Source organism: Sarcophilus harrisii, chromosome 6 (assembly GCF_902635505.1).
Source record: "Sarcophilus harrisii chromosome 6, mSarHar1.11, whole genome shotgun sequence".
Classification (NCBI taxonomy): domain Eukaryota; kingdom Metazoa; phylum Chordata; class Mammalia; order Dasyuromorphia; family Dasyuridae; genus Sarcophilus; species Sarcophilus harrisii.
Genome location: NC_045431.1, coordinates 167,204,697 through 167,224,303, shown reverse-complemented (window position 1 = coordinate 167,224,303; position 19,607 = coordinate 167,204,697). Strand labels below are relative to the sequence as shown.

Here is a 19,607-nt window from a genome sequence, read left to right as displayed (position 1 = left end):
ACATATGAGTGTAGAGAAGGTCGTGGGTGTGAATGATGTCATCTAAAATTATAAACCTATATGTCCAGATACAGAAAAATTCAGTCAACAGAGAGAAAAGTTTGTGAGCAGAGGGTGACAATAATAAGTTTATTGGGACATGGAAGATTGAGGAACTATCAGGATATCTACACAAACATATTTAACAGGCATTTGGAGATGCAACAAGAATTTAGGATACATATAGATATAGATATGGAGTATGTGAATAGGGATTTGGGAATCACCTATGTAGAGATAATTATAACCTTGGGAGAAAGTGAGATCATCAGATGAAAGAAAGTAAAGAAAGAAAACAAAAAGTCCCAGAATAGTTCCTGGAGGAATACATTTATTTGTTGGATAAATGGGTCATTGTTTCAGTACTGAATACTTTATCAGAATAGTTTCCTGTCAAATGACCTGAATTATAAGACAGAGTTCCTGTTCTTTATGCTATCCAAAAATAATGATAAAAAATGTATTTTGATAAACTTGTTTATTAAAAACTGGCCACTCAGTTATATTAGTCAGCATGGTTTCTCTTTGAGAACTTGTACTATATTAGTCCACATTCTCATTTTATCAACAAGGAAACTGAGATCCAGCAAGATACACTGATTTGCCCAAGATCACACAGAAAGTGTCATTGGTGGAATTTGAATTCAGGGATGTGGGCTGGTTTGAGTCAAGAGGGTCTTTAAACATTGTAGTGACTTTCTAGACTTTATATATTCGACTTTAGAGGTCAACACGAATACATTTCAGGATATGGAAGAGCCAAGTTGTTGAGGTAGGATACTTTGCATATATGGCCTTCATTAGCATGTTTAAGCATATGAATCCTATACATTTTGCAGTCAACAGAAATGTAATGGAGGTAAATTGGTTTTATTTCATGGATTTTTTAAATGATGGCAATAACCAGATAATATAGGTAAACTCTTATTTTTCCCCAGTTACAAATCATATAATTGACTGGATATGATGAGTTCATTGTAAACCTTAAAATATAATGGAGCTCAGAAAGGCTGAATAACTTTCCCTAATGTCATATCTGTTGGTGTGTTGGAGATGAAATGTGAATTCTTGATTTATGACCCTTATACAGCATTCAATGGATTGTATGACACAGTTCTAAACAGTGGAATAGCTAGAAAACCACTTGCAGAGAATTCTTGTTCAACTACTTCTTTGGCTAGAGTGCTTCTAAAGTTCTTGGCTCTCAATTAAAGAACACTGGATCTGGAGTCAGAAAGAATAAGTTCAAATATTACATCAGGCATTTATTAGTTATTTGACAATAGTTAAATCACTTACCATTTGTCTGCTTCAGTTTCTGGATCTATGAAACTAGAATAATAATGACCCCTTTCTTCTAAATTGTTAAAAATTAATGTGCTTAGCATGTTGACTGGTACACAATGAGTACAAAGTGCTTATCCAACTCTCTTTACTTTCCTTTACCTGTATAAGTGGAGATGATAAAGATACTTATACCATTTGCATCAAAGCAAACTACTCTATAAGTCTTAAGTCTTAAAAGCTACTATGTGTGAATTATAATAAAATGTGCCATAGCTGCTTACTTATAATTTTATATACAACCCTTCCCAAAATATGACAGATTCAATCAATGGATAATGCTAAAGGTATTGGAATGACCATTCAGTAGGAACATTTTCAGCACACTGACCAACAAGTATAGAAAACTGGATTGTTCCCAGTGGGGCACTGTAGAATATAAAACCCCACTAAATGTATATTCCAACATAGATGGACAAAGTATAGAATTTCAAAATAATACATTTACTCTGCAGTTTGAACATTCTATACAAAGAAAATTGGTTCAAAGCATCACTTCTTAAAAGATAACACAAATTTTCATAAGTAATTCTGCTTTTTAAAATGTCAACATATATTTTCTAGGTGTACAGCATATGTATAGAGTTGCTAATTGACCTTGTTAGGAAAGAAAATTATTTTTTCCTTTAAGAAAGAATGACGAGAGAGAGAGAGAGAGAAAGAGAGAGAGAGAGAGAGAGAGAGAGAGAGAGAGAGAGAAGGAGAAGAAGAAGAAGAAGAAAAGGAGAAAGTAGGAAAAGAAAGGAAGAAAGAAGAAAGAAAAGAAGAACAAGGAGATGGCTTTATGCCCTATAATTGCAAAGGTTCAATTACAGTCATGGGATAAGTACTGTTCATTTGATGCCTTTGTTGAATCTTCCTTATATGGAAATGTAGAATTTTATGAAGCTTTCTCCACTGGTTAACTTTCTCTCTGACTCTCTTTCTTTAATTAGTACAGCTTCTAAAGCTGTTTGCTTGAACAAATGTGATTCAAACACAGGGAATTCCTTTCCCCTTGCCATTTATTTTGGTGTTTGTATTCTTAACCTAATGTAACCCCAAGTTAAGCAAAATAGCAATTTCTAACTCCATGCATGACTGCTTTGCCTTGTTCTAAAATGTCTCTATCCTTTGATCTGCTGAATGCTATCATATTCATCCAATTTAGCAAAATGTGAGTATTAATTAAAAATAGTAAATGCCCCATATAGACAAGGCTCCAAGCCAGCCCCTGAGGATTAAAAAACAAAACAGTTTGAGCCCCCCAGGGAGCTTATATTCTATTGGCAGAATAAAACTTATATGCCATTTAAAAAAAATATATCTGAAATATTTTCCAGATAGAGATAAGTAGAGATCAGGAAAGATGTATTAGAGCAGGTAACACCTGAGCTTTGAAAGAAGCTAGAGAATCTTTTAAGTAGAGATTACATTCCTGACATATGATATGTGAAGGGACCTTTCTAAACCCTATAATCTCATTTTACAATTAAGAAATTTAAGGCCTATAATGGAAAGATGATTTGCCCAGTACAACATAGGTCATGTGTTGATTCCATAACCAAAGTTGCTAAGTGATGACATGTTCTTAACTCCTAAAAATTTAAATAGATTGACAGTTTGTCACTACTTAAAAATGGCTACCATCTTGGATTCATGGGATCATAAAATTAGAACCAGAAAGAATCATAAAGACTGACTCTAATCCTTTCATTTTACAGTTGAGGCACAAAGAGATTAAGTAACTTGGGTCTAGAAGAGCATAACAGCAGAGATGGAAAGAGGTTCAAAGGTCAAGTCAGTGGTATTCTACTATAAGTAGATCTGCTGCTGAGCCTAGAAATACTAGTTAAGTCATTTTCGGCATAGTCTAGTTAGTTAAAAAGAGCCCCATTTGGACTCAGAAGATGGTTCTAAATCTGTCGTCATTACCTATTTTGTTGTGACCATGAGCAGGTCCCAATCTTATTGGATGCTAATTTGATTCTCGGTGTAGTGATGAAGTTGGGCTAGATTCATTCTAATTTTTTTAATAGTTTTAAATCTCGGTGTAGGTAGATGGTACAGTGGATAGAGAGCTAGCCCTGGAGTCAAGGTGGACCTGAGTTTAAATGATCTACATCTACTTACTGGTTGTGTGAACTTGGGGAAGTCATATCATCCTAACTGTCTCTAAAAAATAAAATAAAAAAAAAACATAGGAACTTCCCTCTGTCAATTATCTCCAATTTATACTGTTTATAGTTGGTTTTCCATTGTTGTTTGCATATTGTCTCTCCAATTTGACTGTAGGTTGTTAAGGAAAGGGATTGTTTCGTTGTTGTTAGGTTTTTGTTGTCATCATTATTATAATTTCTTTGTATCTTAGTATTTAGTACTGTTTTCCAGGATCCAACCCCAGTTGGATTAACATTAACAATTTCTTTTTTTCCCCCCTCATTCGTTATTTATTGTCACAGCAGAAACTTAGTATACAATTGAAGCAAAATGATGAAATAGAAATATTATCAGTCTATCAGAGGGTTCCAAATGAATTCATTTATGTATGTGTCAGGGTGGGCCATTCTTTCATAGTCAATGGTTGTATATCAATTCTGAGGACAAGTTGTAACCACTCATCTATACACAGACAACTTAAAATATTTCTTTTAAATGGGCTTCTTTGTGTGTTGCTATTTCTCTTGGGGATTCCTGTCCAAGGCTTCTCCTGCCTCAATAATACAAATGGCTGACATTTTTATAGCTTTTTAAGTTTTGCAAAATGCCTTACATGCCTTATTTTTCTCATTTGACCCTTAGCAGCCCTTTACAATCAGTACAACATGCATAAATAAGGAAAAGATCTTAGAGTTTTGGCTTTAGTCATAGAGTTCATGGGTACAACAGAGAAATTTAAACTACATACTTAACTACATATCTAACCTTCTTTACCCTACATCATAGTCCTTCACCTAATCTTTGATTCTCATAATATATATTTTAAATTACTCATATACCCACATGACCAAAACAACAACTAATCTTATGTGTGTTCCCTTGCTAGAAATCTCTCCCTTTTACCTCCACATGATTTTCACTTACCATGAGTCTCTATTGCCCCTTGGATGAATCATGGTTTTGATTCTTCCAAAATAATGTTATTCAACAAGTAGCAATCATGTAACATGGGCAGGAGAATAAAGATGCCACCAATGTGTTCCTTTGTGATCTAGAGTTGTTTGGAATCATTAGGAATGTTGAAAATTTTTCCTAAGTAATCCACTCCAAGATTCTTCTCTTATTAGCTATATACCAGATTACTATTTAAAAAAAAAGGAAGCATTTCCCTTTTGAACATTTAAAATACATACTGTGAGGATCAAAGATTAATGGTGAAGGACTATGGTGTAGGGTAAAGAAGGCTAGATATGTAGTTAACTGGACCTGGATTTGAATTGTGACTCCCGAAGCTTATTATATATCACATTCTGGGCAAACAACATCTCTCTGGATCTCATAGATTAAAAAAAAATATGATAAAATTTAGTTCATTGTTAAGGTCCTTAATTCAAAACTCTGGCCTCCCATAATTTTGTGCCATTCATAATTCAAACAAAAGATGAATTGTCTTTAATAGTAAAATTCTCCCAAATCCTCCTCCACAGATATACAACAGTGGGAAAGAATTTGGTCAAACCATCCACAATGAAAAAACAGAGAGTATGAAAATATATATTGCCAAGATTTTGACATGAAATTGGATGTTCAGATCATTTTATACAATAATCAGTTGTAAGACAGGTTGTAGATTTTGACTCATTAGAGACTCATAGAACTATATATTTAGAGCAAAAAAGAGCCCATAGAGCTGTCCAATCTAACTTCCCAATATTATGGATAAAACTGAAGCTTGGAAAGTTTGTTATTTGTTCAAGGTCACACAGGTAAAGTTTACATCAGGTAGGATTTCAAGTTGTCTTCTTGATGTCAGGACCAGGGCTCTGTTACTTCAAGTACAAAACTGTAGTAAAATGAAATGCCTAAAGATCATCTAGTGATTAGAAGAGGATCTATTAAGAGGAAATGGATTTCTAGTAAGAATGCAGTAATGGTTAATGCTAAGCTGAACTTTCCTACATTTATGTTTGCCATGATGGTCAGCCTGAGACACGAGGCTCCATCATTTCATAGGCAAAAAAAAAAAAAAAAAAATTACATCAAAACCAATATTTTAGTACCTTAGATCAATCTTAAGGGCACATTAATTAACTTTTTAAGGAAAAAAATACCTGCATTAATTTATATGGGCAGAGATCTTAGTACATGTTACTTCTTTCATGCTATATATATATATATATATATATGCATATATATCTATATATACACACATGTGTGCATGTTTATACGTACAGGAGCAGGCAAAATTTTGTTAAGAAAATGGGCATATTGAGTCAGGGCAAAACAATTAATTTATGTATTAGGGAAATAAAGGATGCCAGAGAAGTAGGCTTGGGAGTTGGGAAAAATTAAAAACAACTCCAAACTAGAAGAAAATGAAGTGTAAATGGCATGACCTGCTAGAAAGGGAAGTGTGGAAGAGGGAGTGTAAGAACCCATAAGGATGGACAAAAATAGAGTCAGAGAAGAGAATGACGTTTTAAAAGTTCTAATCCTTCAAGTTGTTAGCTATTTCTTTATCCTTAAATTTTCTTGTGTTTGTGTTTATATGTGTATATCACTCATTTTCCATGTCTATATCACTTTCTAATTAGAATGTAAGTAGTGGTAAGGGCAGGGACAATTTAATCTATCTCATCTCTGTCTGTGCAGATTCCATTGTATGTAGATACTTAATAAATGCTACTTGGAATGGATTGTTGGATTAAGGTGGTATTTAAAAGATAATTGGGTGTTAGAACACTAATAACATCTGCCCTTCAGGAAGGTATAAATTATTGGATTTTATTTCCTAGGATTTAGAGCTATTTTTCTTGGTATGATCACCATAGTTCAAGACCCAATGCCAAACTCTATTTTATCCTTAGGATCAAGCACCTCTGGCTTCAGAAACTCAAAAGAAAAATTCGGTCCTGCATGTGAAATGGCCAGGCTTCTGTTTTTGCTTTCAGGACATACTAGTAATGTACATTGAAAAATTAACTGCTCACACCAAGAGAATATTGTACACAGTAAAATGATTTTGTGATAATCAGCTATGATGGACTTGGCTTTTTTCAACAATCAAATGATTCAGGACAATTCCAATAGGCTTGGTCTGGAAAATGCCATTTGCATCCAGAGAGAGAATCATAGAGATCAACTATGGATCAAAGCATAGTATTTTCACCTTTTCTTCTTGTTTCTTTGCTTGCTTTTTTCCCCTTTCTTATGTTTTTTCCCCTTTGAGCTGGTATTTTTGTTATAGCCTGACAGATATGAAAATAGGTTTAGAAGAATTGCGCTTGTTTAACCTATATTGTATTGCTTGCTGTCTTGGGCAGAGATGGAGGAAAAGGAGAAAAGAGAGAAAAATTTCGAACACATTAACTTGTTCCTATTTAGATCATATCACAATGTATCTTTATTTGAAAGCATTTCAGAATGCTTTTGCAAAGGTGAATATTGAAAGCTATCTTTACATGTCTTTGGAAAAATAAAATACTATTAAAAAAAAAAGAAAGAAAGATTAACCTGCTCATCCTTTCAGTGTTTCCATTGGTTCCTGTGTTTAAGCCTTTAAAAAGCTTAGAAGTTTCCTAATTAAATCCCTTTTAAAGAGAGGAATAATGAGGCACAGAAAAGCTAGGTGATTAACCAAAGATGACATAGGCTATAAAAGGCATACTGAGGATTTGAACTCAGATTATCTATTCTCAAGTCTAGTACATTTCCTTCTGCATAGTATCTCCTTCCTCAACTATTCCCTCACTTGACCAAATACTTCCATTTTTAGCAGAAGAATTAAGATGAATTATGTTCTCATTGGTGTTTCTATCAATATTAATTAGGTCTCATTTATAAAAGAGAAGCCACTAAGGCATAGTGGATAGATAGCTCCCTTCTGCATCAGGAAGACCTGAGTTCAAATCTTGCATGTAATACACATTAGCTCTGTGACCCTGGATAAGTCACTCAAATTCAATGCTGTAGGCATTGACTCAGTTGTAGAAAAGATATCAAGATTCAGTAAAAGATGGATTTTTCCTATCTGGGCAAATTATGTAAATAGAAGCATGGGTCAGGTCCTTATAACTATCATTTGTAAAATTATTTGAAATAAAATAAGTTATTCTGAAATGCTTTCACATAAAGACACATTGAAATGTGATCTAAATAGGAACAAGTTAACAAGCAATCATATTAAACATAGAAGCTTCTTTAAGTAAAAGTATAATTTTACTATCATTTCATTCAAAGACCTTTAAAATGCTTTGATTCTATAAAATTTAGCTTGAAAAAAAATTTCTCAAAAACCTTTTCTTAGCCAAGTGTTTAAAAAACTTAAAAGCATCCAGAACTAATGCCTCATCAGAAAATTGTGTTATCCATCTCTGAAAATGTGTTAGGCTGACATTACTGAAGTTACTACATGCTATATTTATATCATTTGCTTAACAACTAGGATCTGAAGAGGTTGTAGGATAGCTTATAACTATATTATCTCCTTTTGAATCTCATGATAAACCTATGGAATTAGTACTGCAGGTATTTTATTCTCATTTTATAGATGAGGAAACTAAAGCTAAGTTGCTTTTCTATGGTCATTGAGTTAAAGAAGATTGGAGTTAGTATATTTTTATTCTGGGACACTTTTGTTCCCCTCTCCTGTATTTATTGGAAATTATTAATAGTGTTTTAATACTACAATATGGAGAGTTATATAGAGAGCTGTCATACATATCTTTTTATTTTTAATTTTTATTAAAGCTTTTTATTTTTAAAACATATACATAGATAATTTTTCAACATTGATCCTTTCATAGCCTTGTGTTCCAAATTTTCCCTTCCTTTTCCCAACCCCATCCCCTAGATGGTAAGTAATTCAATATATGTTATAAATGTTAAAATATGTTAGTTCCAATAAATTTAAACATATTTATATAACTGTCTTGCTGCACAATAAAGATCAGATCAAAAAGGAAAGAAAATGAATAATGAAAGAAAAATGCATAACTTTTAAGAGCACTATATAACATGTAATTACTTTTATTTATGAATATATTTAGTAGAAATATTCAGATTCAAATCTGTTATTTTTCTTAGTTCAGAATTTAACAAGAATGCAAAAGTAACTGCCAACATATTTATTAGGACCTTAGTTAATATATTTGAAGGGAAGTTATTTTATTTTCCTCTTTTTTTTTTTTTCTTTCAGGGCTTAACTCCCAGTTGTCATACAGCATCACTTCAGGAGACAGTCTCGGTCAGTTTACTGTTGACAAAAATGGTATTTTAAAAATCAGGCAGACCCTGGACAGGGAAAGTCAATCTTTTTACAACCTGGTTATCCAGGTCCACGATATGCCACTTTCTTCAACTTCTAGCTATACCAGTACTGCTCAAGTGTCTATCATTCTACTGGATGTCAATGATAATGCTCCAACTTTCATTTCCCCCAAATTGACCTATGTTCCAGAAAACACCCCCACTGATACTGTTGTTTTCAAAGCTCAAGCAACAGACCGAGACAGTGGCCCCAACAGCTATATTGAATACACTCTACTGAACCCTTTGGGAAATAAATTCAGTATTGGGACCATTGATGGAGAAGTGAGACTTACTGGTGAGCTAGACAGGGAAGAGGTGTCCAACTATACTCTCACTGTAGTAGCAACTGACAAAGGTCAACCACCTCTCTCTTCGTCTACGGAAGTGGCCGTCATCATCCTTGATATCAATGACAATAACCCTGTTTTTGCAAAGGCCCTTTATAAAGTGGAAATTAATGAAAACACACTAACTGGGACGGACATAGTACAAGTTTATGCTGCTGATGGAGATGAAGGGACCAATGGACAGGTTCGCTATTCCCTCCTCAGTGGAAATGAAAACCAGGAGTTTAGAATTGACTCTGTGACAGGGATCCTCTCTGTAGCTAAGCCTTTGGATCGAGAGAAGAAGGCAATGTACTCATTAACTGTTCAGTCAGCAGATCGAGGCAGCAGCCCCAGGATGGACACCACCAAAGTGGACATTATTCTCTTAGATATCAATGATTTTGTTCCTGTATTTGAGCTGTCACCATATTCCATTAATATCCCTGAGAATCTAGAAGCCCTGCCAAAAACAATTCTTCAGGTCAGTATTCTGAAATAAGGCAATTATTGTTATTTTTATCTTAAGGCAATTTTTTTCTCCCTCCCCCCCAAAAAAAATCTATCTGTGTTGTGCATGATTACAAAGGTTTTAAAACCCAATTATTAGGGAGGCTGCAGCCTCTTGAGTTCAGGTATTTTGAATTAAAGAGAGTTAAGCCAATCAGGTGTCTGGATTAAGTTTGGCATTAATATTGTGACTCCCTGAGAGTGGAGTGGTACCAGGTTGCCTAAGGTTGGGTGAACTGTCTTGGTTATGAAATGGATCAAGTGACAGCTTCCATGTCAGTTAATTAGGGAAACTGAAGCTGCACTTTCATCCTATGTGAGACAGGAGGAATTAGTTTTTTATAAAGTCTATTTACAAATCTTTCATTCTTTTTCTCACTCTTTATATATATATATATGATGTATGTATATATATATATATATATATATATATATATATATATATATACCTATATATATATACACACACATAATCCATACCCACATAATTGTCTAACTTCATGTTGTTGAAAATGACAGGTTAGAATTTCAAATCAAACAATGGGTTTAATTGAAACAAAACAAATTCAATTTAACAGATATAAAAATATAATAAGCACCTACTCTTCAGAATAAACTGTGCTAGGTACTTTGTATGCAGAGCTAAAAATGAAATAATCCCCACCTTCAAGGAATGTATATTCTGTTAGAAAATACTTAGCACTTTTGTTTGTAGGTTTAAATAAGGGCATGTGCTTAAATAAGGTTTAAATAAGAGAATTATCTCTAACCAGTGATTATTAAACTTTTAGCATGAGCATTACAATTCAGAAATTAGTAATTGGTACAAATCAGGACTTGAATTATTATATTGTTGATTGTATAGATTTTAAAAATCAATTATTTAGATTAAATTTAAAAGAGTATGTATGTACTTTGTCCCCAGAAAGTTCCACAGGGGTTATCTAAAAGTGAGTTAGGCAGTGCACTTTCTTTTATGGGGTTTCAACTAGACAGAGAAGCAAAGGAAAAAAAACAAAAGTAGTAATCCTTTTTCTGCTCTCAATAAAGAAGGGTACTGGATGGAGTTTGATACTCTGTTCTCCAGCCATTCAGAGGCTGAAGGAGGTGATGTCAATCAACACTTGAGTTAGCAGCACATTGGTGAGTTATAGAGATGAAATGTTCTGAAAGGGACTGCTTGATCTGTGGAGTTAAAACCACCAGCAGATTCAAAGTGGGATATTGTTCCATGAATATAGTTTGGGCTCAGAGTTCAAAGGGCAGTAGAAGACTCAGAGAATGATATTAACATTATTAACTAATAATGTTAATTTAAAATTAGAATTAATTAATAATATAATAATAATCATTATTATCTGGTATTAAGATAGCAGTTTAAAATTTTCCAAGTGCTTTATTTACATTCATTCTCTCATTTGAGTCTCACAACTCCTCTGGTTACAATGTTTGTTTTCTTTTTTCATTCAGGATAGACTCCTGTATTATCTATTATAACATTCTTTTCCTCTCTACTTCCTTCCCTCCACTCCCTCTTCCCCTCAGAATTAGCTGTCTTATATGTGGTTCCTTCTGGTAGGTTGTAGCAAGAGATGATGACCAAGGTTCCAACAGCAAACTGACATACACTCTCATTGGTGGAAATGAAGATAATGCCTTCATTCTCTCAGCCAGTGGGGAACTTAAAGTGAGACAGAAACTTGACAGAGAAACAAAGGAGAAATGCATCTTATTGATTACTGCGACTGATTCAGGTAAGTGGATGACACTAGAATGCATTTCCAGATTTATCTGCCTTATTCCACAAACTCATTGATATGTAAGAGATATTGAAGATCTATTCCTTTTATAATTTTCACTAAATTCATAATAATAAAAATGAATTAATTTTAATTATAATAAATATAACTAATAGATTTTTTCATCTTATCAAAATCCATTTTCAGAAAATAATGTACATACATACATATTTTCTCTCTATTTCTCTCTGTCCCTCCTTCTCTCCATCTCTTTTCCTCTCTCTCTCAAAGTGGTATAATACTTAACAGCAGAAGTTTTATAGAATCTTTCTTTGTTTTATACACTTTGATGTGACATAGAAATTCAAATTATTAGTATAATCAGATAAAGTTTTACACTTATGGCATTAATATAGATATTCTTAGGTTTGGGGGAAGAGTGAGAAGAGCAATGATATAACATGGTAGGCCCTGATTTCAGCTTTATAAGATTATTTGCCATGATGACATTATGTCAACAGAGGATAAGAATTTGGGGAAGAGATCTCTTGAGGTTGTACTCCTAGTAGTAGGCTATAACCATTCTTTGATATGTGTTTATTCTTAAGTGATGATAATAATCAAAGTTCATAATGTGATTCATCTTGATTATATTTGGATATTTCAGATGAGTTCCTCTGTTTCCAAAATGGAGTAAAAGAGTAGTTATCTAAGAACAACTAGATGGTGCAGTAAATAAGAGTACTGGCCTTGGAGTCAGGAAGACCTGAGTTCAAATACAACCTCAGACACTTATTAGGTGTATAACCCTGAGTGTGACTCACTTATCCCCAAGTGCCTTTCCCTCCCCCACAAAAAAGAATAACTAAAAAATATTGTAGCTTTTTTTATAGCCAGTATTATAGATTCTAAATTTTTCCTAATCCCTGAAATAATCCTGTTTCAAATTCTCTAAAATGATTTTCTTATTCTTTAATTTAAAAAGGAGAATAGTGGAAAGGATGCTGAATTTGAAGTCAGGAATGCATTCAAATCCTGCAGTACATATTTATTGGCTCTATAACCTTGGCTAAATCTCTTAACCTATCTGAACCTCAGTTTCCTTTTATGCAAAATGAGAGGGTTTCTGAGGGTCTTTCTGATCCAAATCTATATTATATAGATAATAATCAATAAAAGATTGTTTTAAGATACATGCATTACCTAGGCCAGCATTCTTAATCTGGCATCCATGAACTTTTTTTCATATTTTAATACTGTATTTCAATGTACTTGGTTTGCTTTGTAATATTTCATGTTTTATTTTATACATTTAAAACACATTAATCTGAAATAAGATTCACCAGATGAACAAAAGGGTCTATGCCACAAAAAAAGGTTAAGAATCATTCACCTATGGAAATCATTTCACAGCTCAGAATGTAATATTTTTTAAAAATTTAATAGTTTATTGTTTTTAGTTACAGATATAAACAAATTTTTAACTTTGTTTTTTACAAGTCTAAATTCCAAATTTTCTCTTATTCTCCATCACTTCCCAATTTATAGAGAAGGCAAGCAATTTGGTAAAGGTTCTATAGGTTCAGCCATGTAAAACATATTTCTATATTAGAAAAAATTAAGAAAGTTAAAAAATAACATGCTTTGATCTGCATTTAGATTCTATCACTTCTTTCTCTGGAGGTAGATAACATTTTTTATCCTAAAACTTTTCAGAATTATATTGTCTTTGTATTGCTGGGAACATCTAAGTGATTCACAGGTAATCATTGTACAGCAATGTGGTTACTGTGTACAATGTTTTCCTGGTTTTGCTCATTTCACTCAGTATCAGTTCATGTAAGTCTTCCCAGGTTTTTCTGAAATCTTCCAGGTCATCATTTCTTATAGCACAATAGTATTTCATTCCATTCATAAACCACAACTTGTTCAGTCATTCACCAGTTGATGGGCATCCCCTTAATTTCTAATTCTTGGCCACCACAAGAAGGGCTGCTATAATTAGAGTATAATTCTTTAAATACCAATAAAGGATTATATTATTATGGATTTAAAAGTAATTGGAAAGCCAAAGCAATTACTGTGGAACCTCAAAAGCATTTCAGTTCTAAGCCAAACTTTAATAGAATGTTTAACTGAAGTGTTGCTATTTTGCATGTAGATGGTTTCTGATAACTACATTTTGTCTGTCCAAAGGGATCAGTTAGGCCTCAACCGGGCCATTGTTTTTAATGTTGTTTTAAAACACTAATTTTATCTGATCTATAACAAAGTCAATTAAGGTGTTTTGTTTTGCTTTGATGTGAATATTATGTGATTTGAATGACACATTCTTAATAAAACAGAAAGTACATGTTTGTGTATGTTATATGTATATGTGTATTTTTTTGCACTTCAAAAATCGTCAAAGCTACAAATCAGCAAAATGAATCTATTATTTTAATTATTGTGTAGTCTCAAGAATTAGATGAAGAAAATGTAATTTTTTTTGTTGTTGTTGAGTCATTCCAGACTTCATAATCTGATTTGGGGTTTTCTTGACAAAGATATTGCAGTGGTTTGCCATTTCCTTCTCCAGCTCATTATATAAATGGGGAAACTGAGGCAAACAGGCTTATGTGATTTGTTCAAAGTCACAAAGATAATAAGTGTCTGAGGCTGAATTTTATTCAGGAAGATGAGTCTTCCTGATTATAAGACAGTATTATATCTATAATTTTATCTAGCTACTGTAAAATGTAAATAATACAGATTAAATTTAAGATTATGTCCTGACAAGGCATCTAGTTAGTGGATAAAGTACTGATTCTGGAATCAAGAGGATCTGAGTTCAAATCTACCTTAAACACTTACTAGCTGTGTGACCCAGGGCAAGTTACTTAACCCCAATTACCTCCCCAATTATATTATAGGATGTATTTATTTTTCTTCTGAGAACTAATTGTTAAACATTTACCAGTATATTATTACCTCTGATCCAACTCTCAAATACCCCCTCCCTTCTCTGGTCCCTTTAGAATGTATACATTTTCAAGGATCTCAAGTTATTATGAAGAATTTTCATTGCAGGCCTAGATTTGCAGGTAATTGCGTAAATTGCTTAATCTGTTATTTGAGAAAAATGAAGCTTCAATTTATCTTTAAGATAATAACCAATGTCCTTTTTTTTGGCAAGTTGTTAGCCTAGATTCACACAGACAAACAAATCACAGCTTATCAGAGCTGGAAAGATTCCACCCTTTCTCCTTTGGAAGGGGAGGAAACTGAGTGTCAGAGAGGTAAAAATGACTTTTAGGAAGTAAGAAGCAGATTTCAAGTTCTTTTAATGTTAAATCCATTGTTCATCACAGTGAGTTAATGTAAATTAAAATGCATAAATTAAAAATATTCAGTACCATTTAATGATATTTTCCCTATTTGATATAACTTTAGAATTAGAACTTGAAAGGATGCCTGTCAATTAGGGAATGGCTGAATAAGCTGTGGTATATAAATGTAACAGAATACTATTTTTCTATAAGAAATGATGATCAGACAGATTTTTAAAAAGCTTATATAATCTGATGCTGAATGAGTACAACCAAGAGAATGTTGTAAACAGTTACAACAAGATTATGTGAGGATCATCTGTGATAGACTTGGCTCTTCTCAGCAATATAGTAATCCAAGATAATTCCAATAAATTTGGAATGGAAAATGCCATTCACATCCAGAGAAAGAACTACAGAGACTGAATGCAAGTCAAAGAATACTATTTTCACTTTTTTTTCTCATAATTTTTCCCTTTTGTCCTTATTTTTCTTTCACAACTAGACTAATATGGAAATATATTTAAAATGATCATACATGTATAACCTATATCAGATGGCTTTCTGTCTTGAGAAGAGTGGAAGGAGAAAAAAATCTGGAACTCAAAATCTTACAAAAATGAATGTTGAAAACTATTTTTTCATTTAACTGGGAAAAATAAAATACTATTAAGTGAAACAAAAAGATATACACCTTTAAAAACCTTTCCTTGCATTTGTATAGGGCATTACAGTGCTCTTTCCATGCTAACTCTGGAGAGAGAAGTTGGACTAGTGGATTCTAAGGTCTCTTTCAGCTCTGTGATTCTCTCAGATAGTGGCCATCAGCGTTCCTTCATGCTCTATTATCCTTTGGTTCAACAGCATTCTGCTAGATTGGAGGAGATTTTTTGATGAACATATTTAACATTAAGTTGTATATGCATTTTAATTCTTGGGAAGACTTTGTATTTTAAAATATGCATTAATGAGCCCAATTGAATCCCTAATGAGGGTAGGAGGAAATGTGTGAGCCAAATCCTGACCTGTAAGCGGGTTAACTATAAAATTATTTTTAAGATTGCCAGTCATACAACTCTCTCACCCACAGTATCCTCCTCTGTCTTAATCTTTGTTCCTAATATTAGGGAAAGGGTCATTGAGTTGAAAAGCCTTTGAGCCCTTGCCTAATGGTGAATAATTTTATCTGATTATGGACCTAAGTGATTAAAAGGAGTGAAAGAAGTAGCTAAGGCAGCTGGCGTTGGACAATGCATAAATGAACCTAGAGGTCCAACAGTGCTGTTTAAAATCAGAAGGGGAGACATGTCTTCTTTATGGGTGAAGGGATGGATTGGACTGCTTAGATCCCTCAGATAATAGATCTGATGCTGGAAAAGAATTTGAAGTCAATAGTTCAAGGCCCCTATTTTATAAATGAGGAAACTGAAGCTTGCAGGTATACTTTTGTGTGATTTAATGGCTCCCATTTCTTTTTGTGTTTAACAGCTTAGTCTGTTTGTCCATCACTTTTTTCACCTGGAAAATAGGAATACTAATAGTGTCTATCTTTGAAGGGTTGTGATCAAATATCAAATGAGATAGCACATGTAAAATGCTTAGTAAACATTAAATTCTAGCTTTTAAACTCAGAACAGTCTATAAGCTTCACCGGACTGCTACAGACATCCATCAAACACACACACAAACACACACACACACACACACACACACACACACATGAGTTTAGCATCTCAGGGTTAGAGAAATATCAGCTCTTATCATTACATGGACAGTTATCCTATAGCTTTTTTCCGGTGAATCATTCTGAGAATTCCTCATTTAATGCTGAATTAAAATTTTTCTATCTTTTTTTTTTTCTTTCCATAGAGGAACACAAACTAATTTCCCCTTCAATCTGGTTAAATTTGAAATGTTAATATTAGGAAACCTAAAAATGATATTCCAGAAGCTTATAAATTTTTACAAGTCTTAAGGAGATGTTTCAGTTGATCCTTGGCCCTGTAAACATTCCTTGGCACAAGAAGCTTGGGCCTAACTAAAAAAACTGGGCTGTCTTTTCATAGGCCTAGTGTGTTGCTTTCCCTGAAGGCAGTCAAACTTGAGGGAATGTGGATTTTCTTTAACAGCCCTTGGTGTGATTCAGCATTTCCATTTTTTTAAGTCCTTTTAGAGACCACAAGAATTGACAATGAATGTTCCATTAGCAAGAAGCCAAGACTGCTCTTTTCTCAAGAAGGAGCCTGTGTCAAGTCTAGGAAAACTAGCATATGGACTTCTCTATGAATGTCACTCAGGCTCCATTTTGTTTCCCTCCTCCTCATACATTCCCCTGGAGGAGAAGATTTGGTAGCTTGATCCTTCTAGGCCAAGGTGTTATGATTTAATCATTGTCACCATAGATCAAAAGTTAGAGCTTGGAGAGATCTTAAAGATCATCTTTTCCAGTCCCTTCATGTTCTAAATGAACTGAAGATCTAGTGTCTCAGGTCACACAACCCACAGCCAGTAAACATTAAAGGCAAGGTCTAATCCCAGGTTCTCTGACTCCATAAAATGTCCTTCCTTTCTTCCTTCTTTCCTTCTTCCTTCTCTCTCTCTTTTTCCCTCCCTCCCTCCCTCCTTCCTTCCTTCCTTTCTTCCCTCCCTCCTTCCCTTTGTTTCTTCCTCCCTCCCTTTGTCTTTTCCTTCCTCCTTTCTTTCCTCCCTTTCTCTCTATCTTCTTCCCTTCCTTCCTCCTTTCCTTTCTGCCCTCTTTTCTCCCTCTCTTCCTTCTTTTCTTCTTTACTTACCAAAAATAAATTCAAATGAACATTTCCACATGATCCATAATTGACCAGAAACTCCCCTACACATAACAAAATAGTAAAAAAGTACATTAAACTAAATAATGTAATCAATTATATAAGTTATATAGCTATTCTTGTTTGTGACTTTACAGAAAGAGAACATTCTATTCTCTTCTTTGCATTAAAAAATGACTTTTCTTTTGATTTTTTTCCCTTCTTCTGAATGTGATTCTATCCCTAGTGTTTCCTTAAAAAGAAAAATTGGGAAGAGGGGAAGGAAAAAAAAATCCTGAAAACAAAATATACTTAGTCAAATAAAACAAAGCATTTTAGCATATGTGAGGAAAAGAAAAAAAAAGAAAAAAAAAAGAAAATCTAGTGTTCATGCAAGGATAAGATAGTGAGCTAGACTCTGTCACTGAAAGAAATAGGATATGGCAGAGTACTTCTGAAGCTATGGTTTACTATCTGTTAGTAATTTAATTCAACTCGTTACAATCAATCAAAGATTTACTAAGAACAGATATTTCTATAACACTTTAAATTATGTAAAGCATTGTACATGTATTGATTAACCTAGCTGAGCGTCACAATACCCTAGGAGTTACAGATGAATGAGTACCACTAATATTGTCCCCATTTCAGAAATGAGCAAAGTGAGTCTCATAAAATGATTTGCTAGCAATTTACATGGAAAAGGAAAAGGGTAAAATTTGAATTTAGATTGTTCTAACACCAAGTCCAGCTACTTGCACACTTTCTTATTCTTATTATTAAAACAGCTCCTGTGGGAAAGGCAGTAATTAGGACAGAACTTTCTTGGCTGTTGTATGGGATATTCTTTATCTTCTAATAAATTACTATTTTGAAATTCTATTGAATAGTCTTTCCCTGATGTAACAACACTTAATTTACAAAGCACTCCAGGTCCCTATCCTGGGAAGTATGCTGAAAAATCTGGGGATTGCTTAGAGAGTCCGAGTTTCAGAAATTTGGAACTCACCTTCACACCTTATAATGATCCCCTTGTTTCCATCCTAGAGCAGCCCCTAATTCCCCTTTGTTGAAGATAGCTATTACTATCTTCCCGATTGGTCAACCTGCTTCCTCTCTACTCTTTACAAATATTTGCTTCACTTGGTTATCAAATTGATTTTCTTAAAACTTAGATCTGACCATCTTAGTTCCCCTATTCAATAAACTTCAATTGTTCTTTATTACCTACAGGAACAAATATAAAATATTTTGGTTGACATTGAAAATTCATCATAATCTGTCTCCTTTCTGCCTTTCCATTCTTTATACATTTTTCTTTCCTCCATATATTCTTTGATCTATTCATACTGATCTAGTTGCTATTTTTGAAACAGTTCTATTTCCCATCTTTACAGTTTTGCAAAAATGGCTATGGGCTTCCATATTCAGTTTGATATAGTGTAGCCCCCAATCTTTTGGGGTCCCTTCCCAACCTCAATAAGTTTAAAGCCCATCGTCTACAGAAGGCCTTGAATAGTAGAGCTTCCCCCTTTCAATCTATTTATCTGTTAATTGTCTTCTCCATTAAAATGGAAGCTCTTTGAGAGAAATGATTATCTTTACTTTCCTTTGCATCCCCAGCATTTAAGCAAGGCTCCTATCAGATAAGTATTAAATAAATATTGATTGATTGATTGATTGGGTGATTGGAAAGCAGGATTGTCCAAGGTGGATAAATTCTTGTATAAGCTTAAATTGCAGATGCCACAGGTGATTATGCGTGGGTAGAACTGGAGAATAGGGACAGACACAAAAGGTAGTTTGGGAACAGAATGAATAGACCTTGGAAGCTGCTGGGAGCTGGGAAATGAGGAAAAGGAAAGAGTCTAGTATGACAAGGAAATGAGGTGAATGATATTGTCCTGATAATAATAATGAAATCAGGCATGAAAGTAATTGGTCATATTGTGAGTTGTCTATAAACATGTTCAAATCATCATGTCCAAAACAAAACTCATCATTTCTTACCCAGCTTCCTTTTAGCGTGGAGGTCATTATCATCCTACTAGTCACCTCCTCAATACTTTACTCTATCTCATTATATGCAATCTGTTGCCAATTGATATT

The 19,607-nt window shown here is 33.7% G+C and overlaps 1 protein-coding gene across 2 annotated transcripts in view; it reads left to right on the top strand.

Annotated features, from left to right (window-relative positions):
- Positions 1-19,607, top strand: part of FAT4 (FAT atypical cadherin 4) — a 222,997-nt gene that overhangs the window by 112,002 nt on the left and 91,388 nt on the right. For both annotated transcript variants that reach the window (XM_023505628.2, XM_012551888.3), the window contains exons 5-6: positions 8,720-9,642; positions 11,248-11,422. In XM_023505628.2, coding sequence (XP_023361396.1) covers positions 8,720-9,642; positions 11,248-11,422 — 1,098 coding nt within the window. The remainder of the gene's footprint in view (positions 1-8,719; positions 9,643-11,247; positions 11,423-19,607) is intronic.